Raw genomic sequence first — 13,347 nt, forward strand, 5'->3', positions numbered from 1 at the left:
GTGGCAGAGATACAATCTCATGTCGTATATCAATGACAGAGATACAATCTCATGTCGTATATCAGTGGCAGAGATACAATCTCATGTCGTATATCAATGACAGAGATACAATCTCATGTCGTATATCAGTGTCAGAGATACAATCTCATGTCGTATATCAATGACAGAGATACAATCTCATGTCGTATATCAGTGGCAGAGATACAATCTCATGTCGTATATCAATGGCAGAGATACAATCTCATGTCGTATATCAGTGGCAGAGATACAATCTCATGTCGTATATCAGTGGCAGAGATACAATCTCATGTCGTATATCAGTGGCAGAGATACAATCTCATGTCGTATATCAGTGGCAGAGATACAATCTCATGTCGTATATCAATGACAGAGATACAATCTCATGTCGTATATCAGTGGCAGAGATACAATCTCATGTCGTATATCAGTGGCAGAGATACAATCTCATGTCGTATATCAGTGGCAGAGATACAATCTCATGTCGTATATCAGTGGCAGAGATACAATCTCATGTCGTATATCAATGACAGAGATACAATCTCATGTCGTATATCAGTGGCAGAGATACAATCTCATGTCGTATATCAATGGCAGAGATACAATCTCATGTCGTATATCAATGGCAGAGATACAATCTCAAGTCGTATATCAGTGGCAGAGATACAATCTCATGTCGTATATCAGTGGCAGAGATACAATCTCATGTCGTATATCAATGACAGAGATACAATCTCATGTCGTATATCAGTGGCAGAGATACAATCTCATGTCGTATATCAATGACAGAGATACAATCTCATGTCGTATATCAATGGCAGAGATACAATCTCATGTCGTATATCAGTGGCAGAGATACAATCTCATGTCGTATATCAATGACAGAGATACAATCTCATGTCGTATATCAATGGCAGTGATACAATCTCATGTCGTATATCAATGGCAGAGATACAATCTCATGTCGTATATCAGTGGCAGAGATACAATCTCATGTCGTATATCAATGGCAGAGATACAATCTCATGTCGTATATCAGTGGCAGAGATACAATCTCATGTCGTATATCAATGGCAGAGATACAATCTCATGTCGTATATCAATAGCAGAGATACAATCTCATGTCGTATATCAATGGCAGTGATACAATCTCATGTCGTATATCAGTGACAGAGATACAATCTCATGTCGTATATCAATGGCAGAGATACAATCTCAAGTCGTATATCAATGGCAGAGATACAATCTCATGTCGTATATCAATGGCAGAGATACAATTTCATGCCATGTATCAAGAGTCTCACCTTGTAGCTAAAGATAATTTTGTTAGAATCTGTGATCAAATGAGACTATAATTCAATGGTTCAAATATTCTACTGAAATACTTGTATTGCAACATTTGGATACTTTGCTTTGACTTGTTTTACTGTGCATGGTACACAAACAAAGGAGTGACGCAGAGACAGCTTTCAATAATATCTTACACCATCAACAAAGTTTCAAAGAAACCCATTATGAAATCGATCATGTCTGAATATGGGGAACATTGATTGTCTGAAAGATTCAAATAAATCTTTTATATTTTTAGAATTAGTTTGAGAATTTAAGAATAAAATCTTTGTTACATTTAGTTGAACTTTTTTCTATTTTTTTATACGGTATTTCAAATGTAACACGTCTTAGAACATATATTAAAGCAACCGCACTTTGGACGCTAATTGAAAAGAATTCTCCAGGTCACAATGAAGGGTGGTTTAAGAAAGGAAACAAAGAAAGACTGCGGCAACTTAGATGCCAATGGACTTTTCATTGAAAACACACTTAGAGCAGGAGAGGTTTAATACTGCATGAAGTTAAGAAGGGCTCCTCAGTGGGGTCCCAAATACACTGAAGCTGATGCTCCAACGGGATCGTCTCCCTTGAGAGACTTCGTCCCTCCCGCTCCCAGCTCTGGCTATATCTCCTTTTACGTTTTCTTAAAGTTTGTTTCATTGAAGGAATTGAGGTGAATTTCTGTTACAAGGAGCCCAGTCCAGGTGTATCGTCCACTCACTTGTGCAGCACGTTCTTGACCTATTAACTAGGTAGGTCAACGCCAGTCTACGTAATTGATGTTTCGTGGCCTCTTAATGGCTTATCGATAAATTTGTCTTGCTAACAAAGTTCACCTTAAAACTCATTTCTCTGCTAGTGATATTCGGTTACATTTTTTTTGTTTTAAATGTAAAAACATATGTCTACCGTGTGTTTGTGTAACTCTAGACAGAACATAAATAGCGAAAGGAGGTGAATTAGTCATGTCCAGATGGCCCTAAAGCGTAATTAGTAGAACTAAGGCACTCACTATAAAAACTTAAGAAACATCTCGTTCGTCTTTCAGTTGATTTATAATGCAAAACATTTAGTTCATAAAGCTAATTAGTTCAGAAGCCAATAAAGAAATGCGAGACAAAGTTGTACACTTTTAGATCTATATTATAGTATATCAGTATAGCGTTATACCAGACAATGAACTATGTTTTGCAAAGCTTTTATCAACTCCCTCTGTCTGTATATCTGTCTGCTTGTATGTCTGTCTGCCTAGTAAAAAGCTTGTACACGTTATTTCTCCGACACCCCATCTCGGATTAAGCTAAAATTTTTCTCAATTATATTTTAAACCTGACCACACAAGAATCAATTTTTAAAAATTACCAATTAGTTAATTAGCTATTGGTAATTAAAAATTGTGTCTGTTATCTCGAACAAGGGACAGAAATTGTACTTTACTGATGTGGTGCTCTAATCTGAATTATTCCCCCTGATACTTTGTAGAAAGAAAACAAAAGATATTTATAAACCCTTTTATTTTCATAAGCACTTCCCTGACACAATGGATAGTGTGTTGACCTGAGTAGGCGATCACGGTAATATTTACCCAGCTAACTCTTTCTTTCTATTCCAACTGGTCCTGACAAGTGTTAGGATCAAAGCGTATTGAAACTAGCTAAAAGCATGGAAATTGCGCTAAACAAAGAAAATATGTAAAAACATTTCTAACCACAAAGGTTTAATATTGTTGGTCTAGATTAATTACAAATTTAACTACATGACTGGTCCAAACTAACTGATACAACTACGCTTAATATAAGCTCTGTTTTTTTAAAGTAATTTTATTTTATTTTTTATTTATTCTTTTCTAGGCAATTATTTTTTAAAACCGAGCCTTAAATATCTATAGAAGTTGATGCCATGACATGCTATGTATAATTTAGGACATTTGAGGTTTGACCAACAAGACCCGTTCTATTCAACCCTCGCTGAACAAATGATCATCTCCCTCTTGTATTACACTTCTTAGATGACCCGGAAGTTACGGCTAACGACTTTGACCCGGAAACGTCCGAATTCATTTCTGCTTCCGAGAGACTTGTGTCGTCTGCTACCAGAGCGCGCTGACAGTTTACTCACTGATTGAAAGTTTCTGTCACTAAGAAATCAAACGATGAATGGTGACAAATTGAACCAAGTAGGCTAGATTCTTTTTGTTGGTAAGACCAAGCTATTTTAATATTGTAATAAACTGCAAAATGAGTCTTAGTATTTAGATGTGAAATCAAACAAGCAATTTAATCCTAGTATCCTAGATTTTGTAAACTATTTTCCAATAAGCGAAGTAATACAAATAAATGTATTTTTATTAAATTGGGAAGTTTCTTTTTCCTCTAGCCAGTTTTAAACTCTTTTAACAGTCTGTGTCGAGGAAAATTAGCGTGCGTTTTTTTCAGAAACCGCACTTTGACATACAGAGTGTTGTTTATGCTTGTTTTTTTTGTTTTGTTTTGTTTTGTTGGGGGGGGGGGGGGGTTGTGGTTATAGAGTCTGTTCTAGGCAGGGACGGCCCTAGCAATCGCAGGGCCCTATGCTAAACGGATTCCGTGGGGCCCAGTTCGGGTAGAGATAATGATAATAAGTGAAAATTTAGATTTGTATTAGAAAATAAATTTGACTTTGCATTACATTTTTATTAAACGAAAGCTGGCAATGCCGATTTATTTGTTTTTTAAATCGCACGTAGAATTGGAGTTTTCCGTATTGAATGACACCCCCCCCCCCCCCAAATGACAATTTTGTCTATTTTTAAGGAGATTTTTATGATTTTTTAAAAAGATTTTAACAATTTAATGAGAGATCAAGGAGCTCTTTGAAAATTAGAAGGCCGTGAGAAACCTGTTATTAGTTACAATGGTTTAATTTAATAATTTACACCTAGAATTAGGGCGGGGCCTGTGAAAGTGCGGGGCCCACTACGACCGCATAGGTTGCAGTGGCCTAAAGCCGGCCCTGGTTGTAGGTGAGTTAAATTGGGGCTTTCAAAGTAGATATTATTGACTATTTTTTTAAGGGTAGGCCCAGTGTCTACAGTATGGGTGTGGGAGTGTCTTTGTGTGGCTTTTTTTCTGTTTATGTGAAAATTTAAAGCCGTGTGTCCCGTTCTGAGTTGAAAGATTAGAGATCGCTTTTAGCGAGGGAGAAAAGTTGAAATGTCCAGTTTGTTTGGCGTGGTCATTTCTCTGCAAAAAAAAAAATTACCTGATTTTTCTGATACCCATCGGTTGAGCTTTTCTTGTTTATATTTGCTGGCTAACTTTGACTTGACCAATGAGCAAGTTCAGTAACAGCCTAAGCTTGTGTCACGTGACACGTTCACAAGCCCGTCAGGAGCATCAAAAGAATGGTTATGGATTATGTTGGTATTTGGTAGCGTTTCTAACCGGGAGAATCTTCAACAAAATAGAAAAGTGTTGGGTATCTTTTGGTTTAGTTGAAGAGATTCGAAATTAAGGGGGTCGAATGTTCATTTGCGAGGGGTTGCCTAAGACCATCGGAAATTTTATTATTTTTTTTTTGCTTGAGGGGAGGGGGCTATTTTTCATCTAAAAAATTTTTAATATATATTTTGTGTGTGTGTCTCTAACGCGTTCTAACAGGTATATATTTAATATGGTCGATATACATTAATACCTTATATGCCGTTGGGTTAGAAAATTATTCAAATTGTATTATTATTAAACCAATTCTGAAACGATCGTCAAGTATCAATAAAATAAAAATTGGAAAATACAAAGATCTAAGAATACGGGCATACAGCCAGGGGACACGAAGGACACTTTAAGTCATCATTCAACGTAGACGTGATTTTTATTGGTAGTTACTTCTTTCTTTTTTTAATATAATTGTTATTCGAAAATAGTGTGCAGAATACTTTTTCTACAACTGAAACTACTGTCCATCAAATGCGTCGTAAGGTCATTGCGGGATAAACATTTCTATGGAGGAGATCTAATCACGTCGTTAATCACATTTACCTAAGACAATGAACGAAAAAAAATATATAGTTGGGGTCGGCGCCTAGTGGAAAAATTGTATTAGGGGGGTCGCGGAGCTAAAAAAAAAGTTGAGAACCGCTGGTCTAAGACTTTAAGCCCGAGACGATTACTACCACCCAGGGGCATTCACTCTGGGCAACAGTTAAATCGAGACACAAACTTGGGAGTGAGAGCCCTTGACCTTGCCGCAAGTCTCCGGCATCAAGATCTCCCAAAGCCTCGTCTTCATATCCAATCAGATCATCAAGCCGCGACTCCCATCCAATCATCCACTAGCGGATTTGGTGAAGGAGGGGGGGGGAGTAGTGTTTTGTTTCACAACGCTTGGGTGAGCATCTAGGGATCTCATTCACTGACATATTAGAGAGAGAGAGAGAGAAGATGCGAGGGAAGATGAGTGTACGTGAAGATGAAGGAACGCGGAGACACGGGATGAAACCAATGAAACTGACCAACCGAAAGACAGACCTACTTGAGAAAAACACAGTAAACAAGTCCAAAGCGGCCGGATATTAAGACCTGGGGCTGCGGCGAACAAATGTGCAGTACTACCCTTTTTTTTTTATCTTTTTGCAAAATGGAAACGGGATCGAGTTACACTTTAAGCTTTCCAGCGTTCAAAGTGATTTTGAATGAATTATTGAATGTGTTTTTATTGCCTTACTTATTAATTTAGCTAAAAAAATACTTTTTTTTAACTATAGTTTTGATTTTTTTGTAAATAAAATGTTTTACATCCTTCAGAGTTGAACTAAGATAATCTACTTCCTAGTCCAAACCTCCCGCAGGACGATGAGGGATGGCAGTGGGTAGGGTACCATCTAGACTACCAAACGAGAGTCCGGCGCGCATACCACACGACCAGGCAAGTAATTAGCCATTGATTACTTAAGGAGATCTAATTTGGTTATTGAAGGGACGGTCAATCGTCATAGCAACAGAAAGAAAGGATAAACTGCCCGTTTCTAATATTAAGATCGGAGCGGATATTTTCAAGCAGTATGAAAGGTCAGGAAATAACTAGTCTGTAAGTAAGAGAATCTTCAAACGAATCGAGTGATTCTTCTTGACTTTTCTAAGACATTTTTATATTAAGGCATATACTCGCTAATACCCACACACACACACACACAAACACACACACACTTACTACACAAACTAAAACCTATCAGATTCAAATCAATTAATTAGTGCTCATTTTGTTTTACCAGTGCGAGATTTCTAGTTTCATTTGTGACAAAAATTCAGAAATAAAACCAGCTACGAGTAACTTACTACTAAAATAATGCTAGCTCACTTCACCTCCTAAAACAGCTCACTGATAGTACCGGTACCTCCCAAAATGGGGTCAGCTCCCTTAAGGCGCCTCACTTCTAAAATAAAGCCAGCTCCCCAACTAATTGTAGCTCGATACTAAAAAAGCCATCTTCCTAGATGTAAATCACTCCTAAAACAAGTCCAGCTCCTTAATTGTGCCTCAGACCATGGCCAGGTCTCTCTATAGTAATATATATGCTAGCCGGATAAAACCCGCGGCCTGGGGGCCTTAATTTGTGTATCACTGATCTAGCGTAATGTTCCCTTACATAGCTAATTTAAATACTGTGAAAATGGGTTTACCCAATTTGTTAAAAAGTTTCATTCTTCAGTTCAATAGAGATCAATTTAGTTTTTTTTTTAAGGCCTTCTTGATGTAAGACATTGAATATACATTAGGGTCTCCTTGATCTAAGGAACATTCATGCCAAATTTTATCAAGTTTGGTCAAACTGTTTTGATTTCTATTCGGGACATATTAGAGACACATACATACATACATACATACATACACATACATACATACATACATACATAAATACATACATACATACATACATACATACATACACTTATATACATACATACATACATACATACATACATACATACACACACACATACATACATACATACATACATACATACATACATACATACATACATACACACACACACATACATACATACATACATACATACATACATACATACAAACAAACATAAATACATACATACACATACATAAATACATACATACATACATACACATACATACACATACATACACATACATACACATACATACATACATACATACATACATACATACATACATACATACATACACACACACATACATACATACATACATACATACATACATACATACAAACAAACAAACAAACATAAATACATACATACACATACATAAATACATACATACATACATATACATACATACACATACATACATACACACACATACATACATACATACATACATACATACATACATACAAACAAACATAAATACATACATACACATACATAAATACATGCATACATACATACACATACATACACATACATACGTACACATACATACATACATACATACATACATACAAACAAACATAAATACATACATACACATACATAAATACATGCATACATACATACACATACATACACATACATACGTACACATACATACATACATACATACATACATACATACATACATACATACATACATACATACATACACATACATACATACATACATACATACATACATACCATACATACATACATACATACATACATACATACATACATACATATATACATACATACATACATACATACATACATACATACATACATACATACATACATACATACATACATACATACATACAAACATACCATACATACATACACATACATACATACATTACATACATTACATACATTACATACATTACATACATACATTTCAGATTTATATTATAGATACATGCAAAAATACATAAATATATATATATATGTACGTATGACCTACGTACTCCTTACATTGTGCTCTCTATATATTAGATAAATATTTTACATTTATACAGTTAGGCTAAATCCCGACCGATGGGATAGTTGCAATGACACTTGAAACGCTGGTATATTTCACACTACTGTGCAAAGGACTGAATTTTCTTTTGTTTTGGACTTTAATAGACAAGACTATATAACGCCAAAAAAAACCATTTCATTCAATATCTTGAAGACTGAACTGTGTGTATATATATATATATATATATATATATATATATATATATATATATATATATATATATATATAGAGAGAGAGAGAGAGAGAGAGAGAGAGAGAGAGAGAGAGAGGTAGAGAGAGAGAGAGAGATATAGACATAGATATAGATATAGATATAGACATAGACATAGATAGATAGATAGATAGATAGATAGATAGATAGATACATACATACATACATACATACATACATACATACATACATACATACATACATACATACATACATAGAGATAGAAATAGATAGATATAGGTATATAGATATAGATAAATATATATAGAGAGAGAGGCAAGAAGTGCAACACCTTTCAATCAACTTGCTTGGAACAAAGTTATCGTTAATTAAAATTTTAATGGATAAACTGCCAGACAGTCCAATAAGGGCAAATGAAAGACCAAGAGGCGAATTGCTCTAACAGCTGCCTGATGGCAAACAAGATTTACTGAGATGCCCGCTTCGGGCTATAATTAAAAGCTATTAATGGAACTGCTCTGCCCAGGTTGGTTTACAGTTCTACACACAATTTGTGTGAAGAGCAGGGTGCCTGGGGTGATGTCCTTGCTTATATAAAGGAAGATCTGATGCTATAACGCAATCAATCTACTCTACGGGTTATATTTTATATATTGTATATATTATTTAATAATTAAAAATAAAATAACGCACGGGTTATGTAATTACTTATTTATATATTAAATAAAGGCCATTTACAAAGAATCATTTTGTATGCAGCTATTTTGTTTCCTTACAGAAGGACAGACGTCCATATTATAGTGCTAGTCAATCATTTGTTTGTGAATTTTAAAGGAGATATGTAATCACTACAATGAAATTTAAAAACTACAAAGAAATGTAACCACTACAACGAAATGTAACCACTACAACGTTTTACCGTGAGGTACAATTAAAAAATATAAAAATATATAAAAATTAAACACCTAACCATACATTAAGTCTAAAAAAAATGGAAACAACAGGCATAGCGCCAATAAAAGGAGAAGATAACTTAACACATAATAATTATGAAACTAAAGCTGACATTTAAAATAAATATTTTGCATCAGCATTCTCAGCCCAGGAGACAAGACATATTACTTAATTTGAACCAAATAGACAACATAGGAGATATAGAAGTACAAGAAAAAGGAATCCAAAAACTATTAGCCAACATGAAACCGAATAAAGCGTCTGGACCTGATGGTATTTCAGCTAGATTACTCAAAGAACTAAGCAATGAGCTAGCACCAGTGTTCAAAATACTTTTTCAGGCATCTCTTAACCAGGGCGGAGTACCAAGAGACTGGAAAGATGTTAATGTCACCCCCTATTTAAAAAAGGAGAAAAATCTGATCCAGGAAACTACAGACTAGTATCACTTACCAGCATCATATGTAAAATTCTAGAACGCATAATATGTAGAATCACCATAAACCACTTAGTCAAACATAATGTCCTTACTCCATACCAACATGGCTTTAGGAAATATAGATCATGTGAAACACAACTAATAGGACTAATTGATTTTTCAAAAGGTTTAGATATGTGATACAGGCGTTACTTCAAAAAAGAAGATGATTACGTCCTACGCGTCATGCATTTAGTCATGCATATTAATCAATGACCTAGCATATGGATCGAGGAATGTGCCTTTATCTTTGTGTCTTTCTGAGTATGTTATTAAATCTTGATTTTGTATTTGAAGATTATGGTTCAGTGTTTTGTGTATAATTGCTACTTTACTTTTAAGTCGTCTTTCCTGAAGGCTTTCTAAATTTAGTGATATTACTAAAGGTGTTACTCTAGTCAAATGTGAATATTCGTTTGTTATGAATCTCACTGCTCTATTTTGTTTCTGTTCCTGTTTCTTAATGTTTTCTTGAGTTGAGGGGTCCCAAACAGAGGATGCATATTTTATTATTTGCCTAACCAAGGTTAAATAACATTTTAGTTTTATGTGATTTATAGAAATTTCTTTTAATAAATCCCAATACTTCTTTGCTTTTTTGATAGTTTCATCAATTTGGGGATTCCATGACAGTTTTTCATTTATTATAACACCTAGATATTTTTGCGTTTTTTGTCTGTGTTACTGGTGTACTATGAATAAGATAAGTGGAAATATTTAGTTTTAGTTTTTTTTTTTTTGGTTACTCTTAATAACTTACATTTTTCTGGGTGGAAAGATATGCTCCAATTGGATTCTCATTTCTGTAATTCATCTAAATCTAAATCCTAATTAAAAATATCGGTTTCTCTTAAAACCTGAACCCTAGACACTCAACTGTCGAATGCAAATCCCTATCTTTCAATGTATTGCAAACTTTCTATAATATAATATAATAACTTTCTATAATACAATAGTTATGTCAAACAGAAGACGTTGATCGTTTTAAAATAGTTAGAAATATTACAGACTAACTAGAAAACATTTGTAAAAAAATTTTAAAATAAGACAATACCTCCTTTAAACAACTTACATAACGACTTTTTTCTCGTAATAACTAATGAATGTTTTTACCCCGCCCCATTCCCCCTCTCCCCGATAAGGAATCCTGGGCGAATGTATAGATCTACTAGAATTAAGATAGGCCTTTAGATCTAGACTTATTAAACAATTGAATTGAATGTGCAAATACCCGAAGACCCATAGTCCGTTCAAGGTATATATTTTCTTGCTCTCCAGCCAAATTTAAAATATATTTGTATTTATACTTTGAGAAGTTGTAACTGTCAAACATGATATACCCAACGATATACATCAACAGTCAAATTCGTAAGAAAATCGATAGAGCCGTTCTCGAGACCGTGTCCAACCAGGTTTTTGAGCCCATCTACCCGAGATGAACTCCTATTAAAAAATCAGAGCAGGAAGGACTCGATCCTCCCGTAGTGCTCTGGCAAGAAACTGGGCCGTTCAACGTAATGCGTCGTGCCTTGTTGATGTCTAAGAGCTGAGCCGAAGGCTCTTCGAGCTCTAAGTTTGAAAAAAAACCTGTTTGGACGCCAAACAGTAAAAAATAAAAACATGTGTGAACACACAGTTCTGTTTGGGAGAGACCCTAGACAATGCCTATGTAAGGCATTGCTGTTGACCGATGCGTTTGACCCCCGACACGTGGGCTAGATACACGGCCGAAGGCCGAGAATGCACCGGGGACTTCTGCCATTTTCCTTCAATGTACCAAGCTAACTGTGCGGGATCCGCCATTTGTAACGGTCCCTTTGAGGAACAGCGCATGGATTGGCGACATGTTTGTGGGGACTTTGTTACAACCCCGCCCGTGCAATGAGTGGACTCTCGTCTACCCGTGGGCATCCCCACGGGAGTCCTGTGTTGCTACCCATTTAGCCTAGCCACTTCCACAAATGGCCGTATCCACGCGGGCGCCACGATGAGGCAGGGCAACGTGCCCGCGATGCGTCGTACCTACCATACATGTCGAGTGACAGCTCAGACACGCCCCCCCCTCTTAGCTCTCGGAGCTGGGGACACTCGTATAGATATGCTACACTGTTTTGACGCTCTCTCCAAAGTGACGGCATCGGGAGTCGTAGTTCGGGTGGAACCGAGCAAAGTATGTCCCAACAGGACAATGTTCCGTCCTATACTGTGCAATGATTGCTTGTTCTGACCTTCTTAACCGCTACCACGGATCGTCGCGAACTGGGTGACGCATGTGCTGCCAGACACTACGTGCTCTGTCGAATTCCTCTCAGGACTTTAACCACTTCTCATAAATGAATGCTCGGATTTCTGCCGTTGCTTGTAAAAACGTCCTTGGTGCTTCAAGGTCTATGGTTGCCAAAGCTCCCTCTTGTGCAAGGGTGTCTGCCGTTTCATTGCGCATCACGCCGCAATGTGAGGGCGCCCACTGCATGAAAACGACAGCTCCAATGGCTTGTCGGATGTTATCTGCGCGCCGACTGCCTCTTCTATTACTGGCGACCCTCCCCCGCCGCCACCCATAGCTAGGAGACTGGAGCGAGAGTCGGTGACTAGCACTAGTTGCGCTAGTTTCACTTTGTGTCATTCGGGCTCTAATAGCCTCGAATGCCCGAGTTATCCCTGTGAGTTCGGCGTCCATGGAACATGCAGCGAAGCCGCATGGACCAGAGAGCTGGTACCAGATCTATTGAGGTCCCTCAATACCGACCCATGGGTATAACAGAATGTGGCATCTGATGGGTAGGACTTTAATGTAGCTGATGCCAAATTTGAGTTGTTAATCGCTTCTTGGTGGCTCCTTCACGCCCTATAACGGACAGGTTAGTTTGTGGGGTTGGCAATCTCCTCCAAGTACATTGTACCTATCCTTCTAATGGGAATTCTGTCAGTGGAGAGCCCAGCTGATTTAGACAAATTGGCCGCAATGTGTAGGAACAAGCGCGTTTTAATACGATTCCTCTCTCTCCACTGATTACTAATATTGTGGTGGGTAGCTTAGAGTCGCCCCTTTTATAACGCTCATAAGCCGTGAGTACCGCCCTCTCCCTCCTTAAATTTAATGAGAAGTTCCACGAAGGTACAAGTTGAAAAGAGGTAGTGTAATGAAACAATTAGAAAGAATGAGCATGAAATACATGACATGGAAATATCCAAGAAAGGAAAATAAAGCGTAGCGGTTCCCGCAGGATGAGTATATCATAATATCAGCTATGTATAACTCACCCTTATAAAGCTGGCGTTGATGTAGTCTCCAGACTCATCCATGGCATCAATGAGCGATGAAGTTTGTGGACTTAGAACAACGCGGTTGTGGTCATCTGTAAGAAACAAGGGAATCTTCTGTAACGTATTTTTACTTGTTGGTAAGATT

At 36.8% G+C, this 13,347-nt stretch overlaps 1 protein-coding gene across 1 annotated transcript in view; it reads right to left on the reverse strand.

The window, feature by feature from the left end:
- Nucleotides 1–13,347, reverse strand: part of LOC106069885 (receptor-type tyrosine-protein phosphatase T-like) — a 112,492-nt gene that overhangs the window by 73,655 nt on the left and 25,490 nt on the right. Inside the window, exon 4 of the mRNA XM_056027700.1 lies at nt 13,200–13,294. Within this exon, the coding sequence (XP_055883675.1) occupies nt 13,200–13,294 (95 nt within the window). The remainder of the gene's footprint in view (nt 1–13,199; nt 13,295–13,347) is intronic.

This window comes from Biomphalaria glabrata, chromosome 4, assembly GCF_947242115.1.
Source record: "Biomphalaria glabrata chromosome 4, xgBioGlab47.1, whole genome shotgun sequence".
Lineage (NCBI taxonomy): Eukaryota > Metazoa > Mollusca > Gastropoda > Planorbidae > Biomphalaria > Biomphalaria glabrata.